Source organism: Catharus ustulatus, chromosome 27 (assembly GCF_009819885.2).
Source record: "Catharus ustulatus isolate bCatUst1 chromosome 27, bCatUst1.pri.v2, whole genome shotgun sequence".
NCBI classification, from domain to species: domain Eukaryota; kingdom Metazoa; phylum Chordata; class Aves; order Passeriformes; family Turdidae; genus Catharus; species Catharus ustulatus.
The window spans coordinates 4285150-4303188 of NC_046247.1; the positions used below are offsets into that span (position 1 = coordinate 4285150).

Here is an 18039-nt window from a genome sequence, read left to right on the forward strand (position 1 = left end):
AGTTGCTCCAGCCAGGGGGAAGAGCCCAACATTTCTTACCAAGATAAAAACAGAGGTTTTGGGACACTAAGGGAGCCCTTTCTTCACTGGACTCCAGAGGGAAACGGGATTGCTCCACATCACCACTGGAGCTCCGGAGGGAAACTGCACCTTGTACAGGAGCACTGCTCCAGCTGAGTCACATCTGTCACTGCAGGAGGATGCAGCCACCATGGGATGGGACTGCTGCCAACACCCTGCCTGACGGGTGTCAGTAGTACTACTTTGTAATTCTGTATTTCTATTTTAATTTCCCTAGAAAAGAACTGTTATTCCTAATTCCCATATCTTTGCCTGAAAGCCCCTTGATTCCAAAATTCTAATAATTTGGAGGGAGGGGGTTTCCATTCTCCATTTCAAAGAGAAGCTCCTGCCTTTCTCAGCAGACACCTGTCCTCCAAACTAAAACAGCAACTTTTCATTCTTTGTCCATATATAAGCCGCACCTGATTATAAGCCGCACTTTGGGTTCGGACCAAAATTTTAGTCAAAATGGTGCGGTTTATAATAGTGAAATGCTTCATCAGCTCACTCCAGAGAGCCCAGAGAGGTTATTTGATCCAGATGTCCTTAAAGGACACTAGAGGTCAGAGCATGTCACCCCAATATTCCAATATTCCCCAAAAATCCTGCAGAAATTTAGATGTAAATTTAGAAGTTGTGTGCATTTCTCATTGGGAAACCTTTCCACTGGGATTCAGGTAGGTTTTACTCTTTACCCTCATCTCATTTTTTTACTCATTTCCATGGCATTTCTATCCACACAAAGTGATTTGTTGTGGACAAGCTAGGCTCTGACTCAGGGGGTTTCATTCTGCATTAAGTTGCTACATATTTTATTTCCTTGTTAATCCACGCAGCAGTGCCACAATCATCCTTCAAACACATCAAAAGCTCCTCTCGCTGTACAACACTTTCCTGAAGGTGAGTTAAAGGTGGAAAAGGTACCATTAAAATTAAAAACAAAACAAAAAAAATTTACAAAGATGCATTGCAAAAACTCAAAGGGGTGGGGGAAAAAGTCAGAGGTTTAGTTCACATCGAGGTATAAAATGGATATTGCTGGTTTAGCCTGGGAGGAAAGAAGTTTTTCCAGCTGCTGGTTTCACCAGGATAATTTGCTGGCACCGCTGGGAAATGAGATTTGGAAAATAAAATCCTCTTTATTTCTGCCTCCCCCTCCTCCTGCTTCCCCCGTTGCCCATCCAGCATCCCTTGAGATGCTCAAGGCCCTCAGGCATCCCTGCGAGTGCTATTTGGCATTTACAGCTTCCAGAGAGGTTTGACATCACGGTTTTCTTAAAAATCCCTAAATATTAGTGCAAATTAGAACGGGGGACCGAGGGGGCCGCACAACCAGATGCAGGTTTGGGGAAGGCGCCAGAAAAAATGGGATTTTCTCCTGTGCTGGAAATCCACCTGTGAGCCCCCAAGTCAGGGTCAAATCCCCCCCGAAAATCTCAGCCAACCCTTCGGATTTACAAAATCCTCCCAACACCTGTGAATTATTGCGGTAGGAATGTGCTTTTCTCTAAAAAAAAAAAGAAAGAGGAATTTTTTGTGCTCTCTTGCAGCAGGTCCTTCACCAGGAGCCACACCAGGTATTTCCAAACTGAGCCCTCAAAATTCCAGCTCTGGATTGCTGGCAGCTCTCACTCAGCTCCATCCTTGCCTTTGTGCTGCTCACAGATTTCCTCTTTTTTTGTCGTTGTCTTTTTTTTTTTTCCTCCCTGTGCTTTCCAGGGATTTAAGGTTTTGGCTGAAGCTGCCGCCAGCTCTTCCTGGGAAGAGCCCCCCGAGGATTCTGCAGGGATGAAGGCGTGGGAGGGGGTTTGGCTTGGGGCTGGAGCCCTCCAGATGGACACCAGGAGCGTTTCAGGGTTGGGATTTTTTGCAGCACATCCCACGGACGCTCACATCGCCGTCGGGCCCTCGGAAATCTCCTCCAGCCTCTGCTCGATCATCAGCCGCAGGATGGAGTACCTGGACACGAGGGAAAAAGGGATTTTTCAGCGTCCAAGAAAACCCTGCAGTAATGCAAACCCCACATTGGGGATGCAGGGCTACATAAATGAATTTTTTGGGACCAAAGCAGCCCCTCAGGAATGTCCTTCCCTCCTGGCATTCCCCCCAGCCCCACGTACTTGTGCTTCAGCTTCTTCACTTCCCGATCCTCCTCCTCCTCCAGCTTCTGGATGAAGCTCCTGAGGATGGGCATCTCAAATTTGATGTACTGGGCGACCTGGGTGGGAGAGGAGCAGCAGGAAATGATGAAGAGGGTGATGAATTGGCACCCCCACCCCATCCTCTCCTTAGATTTAACCAAGGATCCCAAAATTTTGCAGCAAACCCTAAAAAAAAGATATTTATGACCATCAGCTTGTGCAAACAAGTGAGCACTGGATAATTATTGGAAAAAAGATCCACCTAAGGTTTATTTATTTTAATTCACCCACTGGCTGCGAGAGGCAGCTCTGTCTGAGCTTCCCCAGAGTCTCAGAGCTGCTTAAGCCCAAATTCACCCCAAAAGTGCCCGGTTTGATCCGGGATTTCAGAGCACAGCCGGCCCGGCGAGCCGGCAGATGGCACAAGGGCGCCGCTCCCACCCGGCTGGAAAAACAACAACTTGGCTGCTCTGAAACTGCTGCACCGTGATCAGATTCGGGGTGGCACTGCAGGGCTGGGAGCTGCTCGTGGGACACAGAACAAGGAGTTTCCCGAAGGATCGGGAGTTTCCACGGAGGGAGGCAGGAGCAGAGCAGCTCCTGCAGCCCCAGCACGCATCTACTCACAGGGATGAATTCCTCACAGGGAGGCCAGGGAGGGGCTGGGATGGAATTCCCAAAAAAGCTGTGGCTGCCCCTGGATCCCTGGAAGCGCCCCAGGCCAGGTTGGATGGGGCTTGGAGCCACCTGGGACAGCGGGAGGTGTCCCTGCCATGGCAGGGGTGGCACTGGATGGGATTTAAGGTCCCTCCAACCCAAACCACTCCACGATCCTGCAACCCCCCCGGGATTTCCCAAGGGTGACACTCACGTCGTAGGTGACCTCTTCCACCTGGTCCTTCTCCATGAGGAACACCTTGGACACCTGCTCGCAGGGGCCCTGCAGGATGCGGGCGAGCAGCGGGAAGTCGCTGCCGCGCAGCTTCTGCTTCTCTGCAACGCCAGAACCGCGGGCTGGGCACCGGAACGAGGGGCAGAGCCGCGGGGATTGGGGCGCTCCCGGACCGGGCTTTGGGGTGCTCGTGTCTGGGGGGTTTGGGGTGCTCATGCCCAGGGGATTGGGGTGCTCACACCCTGAGAATTGGGGTGCTCATATCTGGGGGGTTTGGGGTGCTCACACTAAGGGGATTGGGGCACGCATATCCAAGGGTTTGGGGTACTCACACCCAGGGGATTGGGGTGTTCACACCCAGGGGATTGGGGAGCTCACACCCAGGGGATTGGGGAGCTCACACCCAGGGGATTTGGGTGCTCACACCCAGGGGATTGGGGTGCTCATGTCCAGGGGGTTTGGGGTGTTCATGTGTGGGGATTTGGAGAGCTCACACCCAGGGGATTGGGGAGCTCACATCCTGGGTTTTGGGCGCTCATGTCCAGGGGTTTGGGACTCTCACACCCAGGGGTTTGAGATGTTCGCTTCCAGGGGTTTGGGGTGCTCACACCCAGGAGTTTGGGACTCTCACACCCAGGGGATTGGGGAGCTCATGTTCAGGGGTTTGGGGTGTTGACATACAGGGGTTTGGGGTGCTTACACCTGGAGTAATTTGGGGCACTCACCTCCACTCGTGTGCACCATGTACAGAGCAAACTCCTCTGCAGAGTTCTCAATCTGGGGGGAGATACAAAGCTCTGCTGAAGGGACAGGTTCTGCCCTGGTATACTCATTACATATATATAAATAATATATATTTATATAAAATTATATATTATATTATTTGTTTAATATTTTATATTAACATATTTTATAAAATCTGTATGCATATTTTATACATATAAATATTTATATATAAAAATTCAGGTATATACATATAATCTGAATGAATGTTTTCTATATGATGTAAAGATGTTATATATATAATAAAAAGATTTATATGTAAAAATTCATAAATACAATATCTGGATGTAAATTACATATAAATAATATAAATAGCTCTATTTATATAAATATAAATATAAATATAAATATAAATATAAATATAAATATAAATATAAATATAAATATAAATATAAATATAAATATAAATATGAATAAAAATATAAACATTAACAGAAATAGAAATATAGATTGAAATATAAATAGAAATATAGATAGAGAATAGAAAATAGGATATGAACATAGGAACATGAATATGAATAGATATAGAAAGATAGAGATAGAGATAGAGATAGATTAAATCCAAATGCAAGTTTTATACATATATATAAATATATATATAAAACTATAAATATATAAAATATATATATTTATTTTAACCACACCACAGGCTGCATGCAGAGCAGCCTGGGAGTGCTGAGGGGAGGGTGCAGCCCTCACCTTGAATTTGTTGAGCAGCAGTTTGAGCACCTGGGGCGTGGTCATGGCGCTGTTGATGCGCACGTTGGTGACAGAGCCGTAGGCGGGAGTGAACACCGAGGTCTGTGGGGCACAAACAGCTCTGAGAGCCCTGCCCGGATCCCAGCAGGATCCTGGAAGGCTCTGGAGCCTGGAGAAGCTGAGCTGGAACACAGACTAGGCAGAACTAAAGGAATAAAATCAGTATTTGTTGAAAGGATACACCATGGGCAGTGCTGGGGCTGCACCCAAGTGCAATCCAAGATGGGATCCTGGTCATGAGTTTTACACTTTTGTAAGTTTTGGCTCTTCTACACATTGGGGTCAATTATCCAACCACAGCCCCAGTCTGTGAAATCTCAGCCCCATGGTTTGCCCCCTTTCCCTTGCTGTTGTTTCTGCTTTTTGGGTACTGGGTGTCCTTGATTCTCCAGCTGGGAAGGGATTGTTTTGTCCAACCACCCTGTGAAGAGAACTTACTAACACCTTGTCCTGGGTTGCAATGAGCAACAGTATGGATTCTATCAGTATCTGTTAAAAACCAGGTGGGGCAGTGATCTTTTCCACAAACCATCCTTCCTCCAGGAAATATCTCCTGTTCATGGCCATTGAGTCCCACTGCATGATTGATAAAATTCCATCATCCCTTTGGGAGATGCTAGATAAAAACTGAGATTTGGAACACCAAGGCAGCCTTTACTCACTGGTTTCCAGAGGACAGGGTCACTACTTCAACAAGAGCACTTCATCTGGACTGCTACCACCATGCTAAATACAACTCTGTCATTGGTTTTTCTTTTCTACTACTGCATGTATTCTATTTTTCCCTCTTTTTTAAAAATGTGTTTCTGAGTTGGAATCACTCACTGGTTTTGCTTTCAAAGGAGTACATACCTAATAAGATGTTACACACCAGGTAGTAGAGATTCTGAAAAATGTCAAAGTCAATGCCCAAGGCAGCATGGGCTCACCTTGTGGTTGTAGAAGTGGCCGTTGATGGAGAAGCGGTGCCGGCGCAGCCGCCGCTGCTCGCCGGGCGTGCGGGCGCTGCCGCGGGGCCGGACCCCGACATCGCTGCGGGTCCTCATCAGCTGCGGGGCCTCCTCCGCCGGCCTGGGGGCTGCAAAACACCAAAACACCCACGGGACCCTGGCCATGGGGACTGGGACACTGGGAGCACCCTGGCTCTCCTCTGGGATGCACGGATCGGGAAAACCACCCGGGGTTCTCCTCTGGAGCTCCGGGTGTTTTTGGGCAATGCTCCCAGCTTGGGGTGGGATTGTTGGTGTGTCCTGGGTCCAAAATCCTTGTGATCCCTTCCCACTCAGGAGATTCCATGATTCCAGAATTTTCCTGCTGCAAAACAGCCCCTGGGAGTCCCCCCCCCACCCCAAGAACAAACTTCTCATCCCTACAAACTTCCCAGGACACAGCAACCTGTTTATTGTCCCCCAGCTCCTGAGGAAGGTCATTAATTCAGAATTAACCACCTAAATCCCTGCTGCCACCTGGAACTCAAGCATCTTCCCTCTCTTTTCCATAATTTAACTTTCTCTGTTCTCCTTCCCTTTAATGAGAGCAGGCAAACGAGGGCAGAGCCTCAGATCTCTGCATGAAAACTGGCTTGGATCCAGATTATTATAAACCAGCTCTTCATCCATTTTTAATGAACCTCTCAGGCTCCAGCTCTGGGTGTTTTAATCCAAAGTGTGTCTGCAGAAAGAGGAAATCTCCGCCAGGAGCTGCTCCAGCTGCACACACAGTGACCAAGCACTCTGGATGAGCTGTGCACACACACCAGGCACTGATTTTTACTGGATTTTAGGGGAAAATACAATAAAAGGATTTTTTTCCTTATGTGCTGGCAGAGGATTGAGGCCATAAAGCTGAAGGGAACCATGTGGGGTGGGCACTGCCTGGGAAAGATTTAATTACAGGGAGGAAAGTGTTGTGAGTGGGAGAGCAAGAAGAAAAAGGAAAAAGTTGGAGGATCACAGATGGAGGTTCATGGATCAAGTTTGGCTCAGCTTCTCTTGAAAGGATGAGCTCATCCTTCTCTACCCCCAAACCCCCCAAAAATACCCAAGAAACCAGAACTTCTGCCGGGTCAGAATGCACTCAGCGGGTTTTCCCTGCGGGAATTGCCGTGGGACAGCCTGTGCTCAGCTCCTCAGAACAAGGGGTTAACGAGGCTCGTCCTCCTCTACAGAGGAGGAGCCGGGAGGGGACAAACCCTGGGGACAAACGCTCCGAGGCAGCGATGACTTCCCCATGGTAACGCTTCCCAATGCTCCCATTCTTCTTCCCAAACGGGAAGGGGAAGCTCCAACATCCTCCTTTTCCTCCTTTTCCCTGCAATCCCACGAGGGATCTCTGCTCCATCCCCTCGGTCCTTTCCAAGCTCCACCACATTTCACTGCTGCCCCTTCCCCGAGAAACAAACCCTTGGGAATCAGGGAATTATTGGGGTTGGAAAAAAATCATCGGGTTTTGCACGATCCGGGGAAAAAATGAATAAAATAATCCAAGGTGCTTTGGGAGCACGATGGGAAACTGAGTGTGGAGTGAAGGACAAAGCCTGGTTTGTGTTTTCCCAAATAAAACCGGACGGATCGTGGTGGGTCCGAGCCCGGCTCACCTGCGCCTCTCCCGGGACTCTCCGTGCTGGGCGCGGCGTCTCCGTCCATCCCCGGGATGTCCGGCAGCGTGCTGGGCTTCAGCACCGACCTGGGGAGGACAGAGGGTGCTGGGTGTCCGTGTGTCCTGTCCCTGTGTCCCTGTCCGTGTGTCTGTGTGTCCGTGTGGGGTCCAGGGAATTTCTGCCCCTCATCCCCCCCCCGCCTCCCCCAGCTGATTCCAGCTGGGACAAAAAACCTGGAGGAGGCATCTGGTGGGGAAACCACAAACCCTGACGGGCTGGGGGGGAGGTTTTGGGGGTGCCTCTGTGATTTTGGGGCTGTCTATGTGGTTTTGGAGGTGTGTGTCTGTGTTTTGGTGTCCCTGTGTGTTTTTGGAGATCTCTGGTTTTTGGGGCTGTGTATTTTTGGGGCTCTTTGCTTGTTTTTGGGGCTCTCTGCACGTTTTTTAGGACTCTCTGCCTGTTTGGGGGCTGAATGTTTTTGGGTTCTCTGTTTGTGTTTTTTGGGGTCCTGTGTGTTTTTGGAGATCTCTGGTTTTTGGGGCTCTTTGCTTGGTTTTTAAGACTCTCTACCTGTGTTGGAGACTGAATGCTTTCGGGCTGTGTGTGTTTTTGGGGGTCCCTGTGTGTATTTTTCGGGCTCTGTGTGTGGTTTTGGGGCTGTGTATTTTGGGGCTGTATATTTTTGGGGCTCTCTGCACGTTTTTTAGGGCTCTCTGCCTGTTTAGGGGTTGAATGTTTTTGGGCTCTGTGTGTGTGCGTTTGGGGGTCACTGTGTGTTTTTTGGGCTCTGTGTTTTTCAGGCTGTGTATTTTTGGAGCTATCTGAGTGTGGTTTTGGGGCTGTGTTTTTGGGGCTACCTGCTGTTTCTGGGGCTGCCTGAGTGTATTTTTTGGATCTGTGTGTGTTTTTGGGGTTGAGTGTATTTTTGGGACTGTGTTTGTGGGGCTGCCTGCTGTTTCTGGGGCTGTGTGTGTTTTTGGGTCTGTCTGAATATATTTTTGGGGCTGACTGCTATTTCTGGGGCTGTCTGAGTGTATTTTTGGGACTGTGTTTTTGGGGCTACCTGCTGTTTCTGGGGTCACCTGAGTGTATTTTTGGGTCTGAGTGTGTTTCTGGGACTGAGTGCGTTTTTGGAGCTGTCTGAGTATGGATTTGGGGCTGTGCATTTTTGAGGCTGTGTGTGCTTTCAGGGCTGAGTGTGGTTTTGGGGCTGAATGTGTTTTGGGGGCTGAGTATATTTTTGGGGTTGAGTGTATTTTTTGAGGCTGAGTGTGGTTTTGGGGCTGCCTGCTGTTTTTGGGGCTGTGTGTGTTTTTGGGGCTGCCTGAGTGTATTTTTTGTGTCTGAGTTTGTTTCTGGGACTGTCTGAGTGTGTTTTTGGAGCTAAGTATGATTTTGGGGCTGTGTATTTTTGGGGCTGTGTGTGCTTTCAGGGCTGAGCGTGTTTTTGGGGCTGAGTGTATTTTTTGGGGCTGAGTGTGGTTTTTGGGTGGTGCTTCTGGGGCTGCCTGAGTGTATTTTTGAGGATGTATGAGTGTGGTTTTGAGGCTGCCTGCTGTTTCTGGGGCTGTGTGTGTTTTTGGGGCTGCCTGAGTGTATTTTTGGGTCTGAGTGTGTTTCTGGGACAGTCTCAGTGTGTTTTTGGAACTGAGTATGGTTTTGGGGCTGAGTATATTTTTGGGGCTGTGTGTGTTTTTGAGGCTGTGTTTTTGGGGCTGAGTGTATTTTTGGGGCTGTGTTTGTGGGGCTGGCTGAGTGTATTTTTGTGACTGTGTTTATTTTTGGAACTGTGTTTTTGGGGCTGCCTGCTGTTTCTGGGGTTGCCTGAGTGTATTTTTGGGGCTGTGTATTTGGGGCTGCCTGGGTGTATTTTTGGGACTGTTTCTGGGGCTGCCTGCTGTTTCTGGGGCTGAGTGTGTTCTTGGGGCTGTGTTTTTGGGGCTGCCTGAGTGTATTTTTGGGACTGTGTTTTTGGGGCTGCCTGAGTGTATTTTTTGGGTCTGAGTGTGTTTCTGGGACAGTCTGAGTGTGTTTCTGGGGCTGTGTGTATTTTTGGGGCTGAGTATATTTTTGGGGCTGAGTGTATTTTTTGGGGCTGTGTGTGTATTTGGGACTGTCTGAGTGTATTTTTGGGGCTGTGTGTGTTTTTGGGGCTGCCTGAGTGTATTTTTGGGACTGTGTTTGTGGGGCTGCCTGCTGTTTGTGGGGCTGCCTGTGGCCCTGACTCACCCGTGGGCGCCCAGGTTGCAGCCCGAGTGCCAGGAGGAGGAGGAGGGCGGCGGGCGGATGCGTTGGTTGTCGTCCTGCATCTGCAGGCGGATGGGGCGGCGCAGCCCCCACGAGATGTTCAGCAGCCCCTCCACGATCAGCTCCCCTTCCTCCTGCAGCACACACAGGGATCAGCAGCTCAGGGAAAAGCTGGGAATGTGGGTGGGGAGGGCTTTTCCAACCCAGATTTTCCGTGGTTGTGGGATTTTTTTGGGGTCCCTCTTGCTCCTGGGGATGGTAAAGGGCAGATCTGCCTGGGAGCTGTGCTGAGGCAAATCAGGGTTGGGAACAAGGCATGGAAAACTCAGGACATGGAAACGGGAAGGGACTTCAGGGACCAATTCCATCTCCACTGAGAGGATCCATCCCCAGTTTACAGAGCCCAAGGACAGGGCTTGGAGCACCCTGGGGTAGTGGGAGGTGTCCAGATCCACCCACAGATCATCCTCAAGGTCCCCTCCAATCCAAACCATTCCATGTTCATATGGGATTTTGGGAAAGAATTCCTGGCTGGGAGGGTGAGGAGGGGCTGGGATGGAATTCCCAGAGGAGCTGGAGCTGCCCCTGGATCCCTGGAATGCCCAAGGCCAGGCTGGAGCACCTGGGACAGTGGGAGCTGTCCCTGCCATGGCAGGGGTGGCACTGGAGGGTCAAATCAATCCAGGATTCCATGGGCAGGTTTGGATGGGATTTGGGGAAGGAATATTAGGTGAGGGGCTGGGATGGAATTCTCAGAGAAGCTGTGGCTGCCCCTGGATCCCTGAAAACACCCTGTGACAGTGGCAGGGGTGGGACAGGACTGACTTAAGGTCCCTTCCCACCCAAAGCATTCCATAATTCCCTGATTCTCTGTCTCAATTCCCTCAATTCCCCCCTGCCCGGGGCATTTCTCACCTCCCGGTGCCGCAGCTGCAGGTTCTGCCCCTCGTAGTAGATGTTGTAGGTCTTCAGGTGCAGGAGCAGCTCATTCCTGGGGAAAAAAAATGGGAAAAAATGGGAAAAAAGAGCTGAGCTGGGGTTGGGGGTGAGGAGGGAGATGCTGCAGGCAACACCCAGCGAGCCCTGAGCTGCCCAGGGCTGATCCAGGGAAAAGCAGGAATTGCTTCCTTGGTGAGGAACTGTGCTGCTGGGGACCCAAAAATTCCTTAATTTGAGGCACATTTGGGTCTTTCCAGACCTCCCTTGTTGAAGGTTTTTGCTGGAGGTCCAACAATTTGCACCCACATTTAGGGGGAGAAACTCCCCGTGGCTGTGTCCCCACAAATCTTAAAAGGCACAAGAAACCCCATCAGAGCTCAGGGCAGTTGGTCATGAGGCTGAAAAATAAATCAATTTTCTGGGGGTCACACTGGAGTCACGAGTGATCCCAGGCAAGGTGGTCACGTCAGAGCTCTGAGCTCTGCTCCGGGGGCAAACTCGTGATAAAAATACAAATGAAGAGAAAAATAAGGGCAAAAATCCAGATAAAAATACATTTTTAAAGGTGGAAATAAAGACAGATATGAAAATAAAATGAAACCAGCTCAAATCACAGAGATTCGGGGTAGGAGAGGGGGGAATTTCACATTTCTGCTTTATCTCCTTTTCAATCTCCCTTAAATCCAGGAATCTTTTCACTTTTTTTTTCCCTAAGAACTGAAGAACAATTATTAATCAGGACTCTTTCAGCAAAGCCCATTTTTGTGGGATGTTTTAGAGCATTTGGCCATACTCCTAAGGAAAAATCCAAATTTCAAATCAAAAATTCAAAATTCAAATCCCACCCAAAACTGTTTTCTTGTTAAGGAAATTGCCTTTTTATAATGTTATATATTGTGTTTATAATGTTGCATACTGTTATGTATTATGTATGGTTCTATTATTATATATTGTTACACATTGCTATATATTGTGTATTTTATATATATATATATAAATTAATATATTATATATTTAGCTCAAAGAAATCTTGTATGTTATAGGTCATTATATATTGTATTTATAATGTTATATATGTGTTTATAATGTTACATACTGTTATATTTATATATTGTTATGTATTGTTAGATATTGTTATATCTATATATTATATATTTTTATATCTATTACATATATAAATTAATAAATTATGTATTTAGCTCAAAGAACTCTTGTATGTTAAAGGACATAGCTAATACAGTGTGTATTGTATTTGTAATGTTATTTATTGTTAGATATTGTTAGATATTGTTATATGCTGTTAGATATTGTCAGATACTTTATTTATTGTCAGATAGTGTTAGGTATTGTTAGATATTGTCAGTACTGTTATATATTGTTAGATATTGTTAGTTATTGTTATATATTGTTAGATTTTGTTAGATTTTCTTAGATATTGTTAGATATTGTTAGGTATTGTTATATGCCCTTAGATATTGTTAGATATTCTCAGGTATTACTACTTGTTAGATATTTTTATTTATTGTTAGGTATTGTTAGGTATTGTTAGATATTGTTAGATATTATTAGATATGGTTATATGCTTTTAGATATTGTCAGATATTTTTATTTATTGTCAGATAGTGTTAGGTATTGTTAGATATTGTCAGTATTGTTATATATTGTTATACACTGTTAGATTTTCTTAGATAGTGTTATGCTGTTAGATATTGTTAGGTATTGTTGTATGCCCTTAGATACTGTTAGATGTTCTCAGGTATTACTACTTGTTAGATAATTTTATTTATTGTTAGATATTTTTATTTATTGTCAGATATTGTTAGATGCTGTTAGATATTGTCAGATATTTTTATTTATTGTTAGATATTTTTATTTATTGATAGATGTTGCTAGATATGGTTATATGCTGTTAGATAGTGATAGGCATTACTATATACTGTATATTTGTTACAGATAACACTTTACACACCCTATTACCCATTCCAGGCCGCAGATTACCCATCCTACAGCACATCCACCCCCATCCCCATCCCCCGGAATTCAGCAAAGCCCCCGGGCCTCACCTGGAGATGAATTTGTCCTTCCCGCAGGGCACCGCATCCCCTCCGGCCAGCTCCATCCCCGGGCATGGGAGCCGAGCTGCGGGGGAACCAGAGACAGCTCAGGGGGAAGCAAAACTAATAGAAACAACAGAAATAAATAGAAATAATAGAAATGAAATAATAGAAATTATAGAAATTATAGAAATGATAGAAATAGAAATCACACCCCCACAAAAAGAAAAAAAAAAAGCCAAAAGCACCCAAAAATAGAAATAAAAATCCCGCCCCCCGGTGCTGGAAGAGGCTCCGGAGGTGCGGGCGGGGCTCGGTGCGGCTGCTCCGGGGAAGGAGGAGATCAGATAAGGGCGGAGGCACCGAGAACTCACTGAAAATTTAATCCCCGCCGAGCTAGCCTTACGCTAAATTTGCATTTGGAGCATCCGCGGGTGTCCCAGGGACGCCAGAGCTGCGGGAGGGAGGGGGGTAAATGGAAATTGTTCATTTTCTCTGATTATTTTCCTCTTTTTTCATCCTAAAAAACTTCAAATGTGCGAGTCCAGGTCCTGCTGCATCCTTGGGCATCCCAAGCCCGGGACCAGAGATGAATTTTCCAAGGCAGAGATGCTCAGCTGATTCTTCAGCCTTTTTTTTATGACCCCACCTGGATTTTTGGGCCATGCAAACGCTTGGGAAGTCCCTAAAATCCTAAAATCCCACCTTGGGGCAGGCCCTGGCTTAGGTCTCAAGTGGGATTTTTGGACAATATGAAATGGAATTAAAACGGGGTTGGGGGTGGAGGGCTTGGGGTGCTCATGGGTTCAGAACAGTTTGGAAATCGGGTGTCAGAGAATGTGGAACTGGGATGGTTTTGAATGACAAAGGAAGGGCTTCTGGGGTCGTGCTTTTCCTTGGCTGAAATTCTAGACAGGATTTCATTTTTCAGGGTCTTTTCCCTCCCTTCCCTTCTCCTAGAGGAGAAACTGAGGTGAGCAGAAAGAATTTGCTCCACAAGCCGCTGTTTTTTCCCACCTCCCACATTGCCATGTGCTTCCTCCCCGTCCCCTGAGACAAAAAAAACCCTTTTCCAGAACGAAAAAAAACCCAATTCCACACCAAAATCCAGGCCAAGGTGGTAAAACCGGTCAGAGGATGAATCTAAACCCTAAAGCCTCTGCACGGGGTTCCATCCTGCACGCTGAGATTAATCCCCGAGAAAAAAAAAATGGATTTGCAACAGCAAAAATATTCTGTGGCAGGTTTGAAACCCCGCACGAGGCTGGAGCTGGAGCTGGAGGGGAAGGGCAGGAAATCAGCCCAGCCCAGCCCTGGGGCTCTGGGTCTGAGAGGAGAAAAAGCAGAAGAAAAAATCGGCACCGAAAAATCGCAGAAGAGCTGACAAAGCTGTGGGTTTCCTGAGGAGGTGCATGAGGATTTTGGCAAAATTTGGAAAAATCCAGCACCAACCCTTCTCCTACCCCAGCAGCAGCCTCTCCTGCCTCCATCAATCCTCCCACAGGGAACAAACCCAGGAATAATCCTGTTTATCCATCAAAAATGGAATTTCACAGCTGGTTTATGGGTTTGGGACAAACCCTTGGGGTTTTGGGGAGCAGCAGCTGCGTGTGGAGCCCTAAATTTGGGGGTTCCCAGCTGTGAGGTGCAGGAATGGCAGGAATGAGCATCCCCTCGTGGTGTCTCCTGGCAGGAGATGAAAAGCTCTGGGGACATTCTGGAAGACACAGCAGATGCGAAAACGGTGCCAAAACCACCAAAGTGAGTGAAAAAAACCCGTCCTAGAGCAGCAAAAACACCAAAGTGAGTTTAAAAACCGCCTTCCTAGAGCAGCAAAAACACCAAAGTGAGTGAAAAAAAACATCCTAGAGCAGCCCAGGGTGGAGCCTTTGGTACCACTCGGAGATTTGCTCCAGAGCATCCTGGTGATGCCCAGGGGCAAAGCCGAAGTCCCAGCTCTCTCGAAGGGGATCTGCAGCCACAAAACAGGGCCAGTTTTGGGGTGGAAGGGGAGCTCCAAAATGCAGGTTCATCCTCCCGTGCCGAGGAGTCGTTTCCTGTTTACGCCCCGGCTCTGCCACCTTCTCCTCCGTCATCACATCCCCTTCCTAGCGCTGAGGAAAGGGGCAAATTCTTCCTTTTTTGGGTCTGGAGAGAACCAGGCTGGGAGTGGAGGGGAGAGGCGGCTCCTGGAGATTCCCCAGGCGCTGCTGACCCCCGGTATCCCACCGTGGCTTGGGAAAAGGCTGGAAATCACCCTGGAAAAGGCTGGAGATCACCCAAATCAAAGCGCTGGCAAAGTGGAAGTTACTCCATTGCTCAAGCGTGGCAGTTTGGGGCCGTTCCGTGCCTCAGTTTCCCCCTCGTTGCTGACGCGTTTCCTGCCCGGCTGAGCCTCTCCTGGTGCTTTCCAAAGCGTTTTGAGCACAGCTCCAGGTCAGACCAACGCCCCGTGCCAGGAGGATTCGCCCCTCTCTGCCTTCTCTCGGCTGCTCCTGGGCCTGACGGACCCCACGGAGCCCAGAGTTGTTCCCCTCCCTAAAAACAACCTCCTGAAACCCCTTCCACATCCTGAGAGCGCCTGACCGCATCCACAGCTTCTGCCGAGCTCCCGGGGACGTGCACAGCTCCAACACAGCAAAACACGGAAAAAAGTGGCAAACCCTCCCAAAGACGCGTTTTCAGCAACACAGCGATTTTCTTCCCTGCTCCCGCAAACAAATCTGCGGTTTTGGGGGGTTTTGCTGCCTCGGTCCCACCGCTCCCCGCAGCAGCCGGGAGCCTCGGGAGCATCCCCGGCATCCCCCGCCGGGGCGGGAGCGCGGATCTGGCGCAGCCGAGGGATTGTGGGAATATCCCTGTCCCCGGGAGGCCGCGATGTTCGCTCCTGCGCCAGCGCCGCCGCTTCCCGCAGCCCGGGGCGGCTTTTACCCGGCCCAAGGGCGCTTCGATCGCAAAGCATCACCCGAAGGCTCCGCGGAGCCTCCCCCGGCCGGGGCAGGACCGGACCCCGCGGCCGAGCGCTCAGCTCACCCCGTCCCGCGGATCCTGCGCTGCTGCCGGCGCTGCCTCCGGCCCGGCCGCTACTCCTGGGCTGGGATTCCTGCCCCGCGTCCGGCGCGCATCCCTACGCGGGGAGGTGCGGCTGCTCCATTGTTTTCCAGCGCCGCTATTGTTCTCCAGCCCGATTGCTCCGTCCTGGAAGGGGAGAGGGGAAGGAGGGAGCGCTGAGCGCTGGTGGAGTCACCAGGAGATGCCGCGGGGGTGGCGGGTCCCTTGGGGACAGGCGAGGGGACCCACTGGCCGCACTCGGGGTGGAGCCCTCGGGGAGGAGCCGGTGTCCCCAGGGCTCGTGGTGGGACAGTGGCGGGCGGGTCTGTCCCGAGCTGACAGGGCGAGAAGGTGCCGGGATCGGGGTGGGAGACACGGGCGCTGCGGCTGCTCCAGCCCAGCTCGGAGGGCGATGCCGAGGGCACTCGGGGGTGCCGAGGTGACACCCGGGGTTTGGGGCCGGGTCCCCCCCGCTCCGGGCGGGTTTCGCCTCCGCTCGCTGCGGCTGCGGGTGGAGGGCGATGGCGCGGCTCAGCGCAGGGTGCGGGGATGGAGAGCGGGATGGGGACGGGATGGGAATGGAGGTGAGGACGCCCCATCCCGCCCACACTCACCCGGTGCCGGTGCCGGTGCCGGTGGCGGTGCCGCTCCGCTCGCAGCCGGTGCCCCCGTAGGGCCGCCCCTGGGCGGGGCGGGCGGGGCGGGAGCGGCGCGGGCGGGGCCGGCGGTGGCAGCGCGGGGGACGCCCCCTCCCGCAGCCGGGGTCATCCCGGAACCCGGATCCCGAAGGACAGCCCGGCTCCGGGATCCCTTTCCGGGTGCCAGGGCTGGGGACCCGAAGGATGCCCCTCAGGGAGCCGGGCTGTCCCCGCCCGGACATCCCGGAGACATCCCTGGAGCAGGTTCTGTGTTCCCTAAGGACACCCTGGCTCCACCCGGGTGGCAACTCAGGACCAGGATCTGAAAGGATTGTCCATCCCTGGTGCCAGAAAAAGAGCTCCAAAGGGCGCCCCATCCCCACTATAACAATCAGGATCCCAAAAGATTCCCCATTCCCGATGTCAGGATCAGGAATCCCAAGGGATTCTCCAACCTCGTTGCCAACACCAGAATCCCAAAGGAATCCCCATCCCACACAGCCAGGCTGGAAATGTTCTTGTAATCCAGAATTCCCAGAGGGAGCTTTGTGGGCTGCATCACGCAGGCTGGAGTGGTTTTCTCTGCCTTAAAAAGCCCCAAATCCTGGGAAGTGCAGTGCCAGAGGCGTGCAGGCAGAGCCTTGGCTGCTCTGTGGTGGGCAAGGGGCCCAACCTCAGCCTTGGGATTGCACCCGGATCCAAAACCACCCCTGAGAAGGGGATGGAGGAGGAAATAAATTAAAATAAAATCAGTCTGGAAGCAGCAGCTACAGCTGGGGGTCACAGTTTCCTTGGAGCTGAAGCTCAGCATTCCCAGGATCAGGGTCCCATCCTGCCCCTTCAGCCCCAGGACCCTGGGGAGAGTTTTGGGGGGAGTTGGGGGGAGCTCTATTCCAGAGGAGCAGGGGCCATATCCCTCCTCCTTTGTCTGCTCCTGACCTTTCCCAGTGCTTTGTGGCTTCTCTGGGCTGTTTTTCTTTTTAAGGAATTTGCCTAGAAACAGCCCACACGAAAGGGAAAAAAACAACCCCAAAACAAAGAAATAATCAAAGCAGCTTCTTGAGCCAAACAGGCGTCTGTGCAGGCACAGACTGGAATGGGCCTTTTTTCCTTGATTTTTTTGAATTTCTATGTAAAATATGAGAAGTTCTGGAGGAGCCATCTGGCTCAGGGAAGCACTGACTCGGCGAAAGTGAGCGGGGCTGGGTCAGGATTGATATTCCAGCAGCATCTCGAGGGCTGGCAGGGATGAGAGGCCCTTTGTGGTGGGAAGAGAGGACAATGGAGCCAGCCCCAAACCCCAGGGATTCAGCCTCAGACACAGGGAGAGCTTCCCCTGACCCTCAGCTTGTGGGGTGGATGCAAACAGAAAAATAAAATTAAATCTGGGGTTGGGGGTGCACAGGGATATCTCAGCTGCAGAAGTGGGGTTAAATGCTGATTTTTGCCATGTTCTGCTCACTGCCATCAGAGCACAGGCGGTGGGGGGAGGCTGGAGCATGGATGGGGGATTTATTTAGCAAATAAAAGGAACCTGACCCATTCCTGCCCTGTGAGGGCTCCCTGCAGCTGTGAGGCTGCTGCTGCCTCCACAGCAGGGTGAGCACAGATCCATGGGGAAGGAGAAGAGAACTTCCACCCCTCAAGCTGCTGAAAACCCCCCAGGAAAAGGCAAAAAGTATAGCACCTGTTCTGCAGGCTGAGTCAGCATTTCTGTGCTGAAAGCCACGCAGGGATCACAGCAGATGCCTTTCAAACCATGATCCTGGATGGATTTACTGCTGCCAAAGACCTCAGTCAGGCCCCAGAATAAAGCACCAGCTCCAAAATTCTCCAATATTCAACGATTTCCCCCCAGACCAAGCAAGCAGCC

The 18039-nt window shown here is 50.2% G+C and overlaps 1 protein-coding gene across 2 annotated transcripts; it reads right to left on the reverse strand.

Moving 5' to 3' along the window:
• Positions 1–846: 846 nt before the first annotated feature.
• On the reverse strand, positions 847–16224 carry RASSF2 (Ras association domain family member 2). 2 transcript variants are annotated; one of them, XM_033081431.1, is made up of 12 exons: positions 16143–16224; positions 15511–15675; positions 12487–12562; positions 10400–10475; positions 9467–9618; positions 7235–7323; positions 5568–5716; positions 4579–4680; positions 3822–3873; positions 3076–3197; positions 2184–2281; positions 847–2022 (listed from the first exon to the last, which is right to left on the reverse strand). In XM_033081431.1, exons 3-12 carry the CDS (start codon positions 12540–12542, stop codon positions 1953–1955), a joined length of 966 nt encoding a protein of 321 aa, XP_032937322.1. In that variant the 5' UTR covers positions 12543–12562; positions 15511–15675; positions 16143–16224; the 3' UTR covers positions 847–1952. The 2 variants fall into 2 exon arrangements, with proteins under 2 accessions (XP_032937322.1, XP_032937321.1); XM_033081430.1 differs by having other exon boundaries at positions 12487–12600.
• Between the last annotated feature and the right edge of the window lie 1815 nt (positions 16225–18039).

Coding starts and splice junctions, on each gene's coding strand:
- RASSF2 (XM_033081431.1), bottom strand. CDS start 12,542: ATGGAGCTGGCCGGAGGGGATGCGGTGCCCTGCGGGAAGGACAAATTC. Junction 9,619..10,399: donor TGCAGCTGCGGCACCGGGAG/GTGAGAAATGCC, acceptor TGTGTGCTGCAG/GAGGAAGGGGAGCTGATCGT. Junction 2,023..2,183: donor GTGAAGAAGCTGAAGCACAA/GTACGTGGGGCT, acceptor CCTCGTGTCCAG/GTACTCCATCCTGCGGCTGA.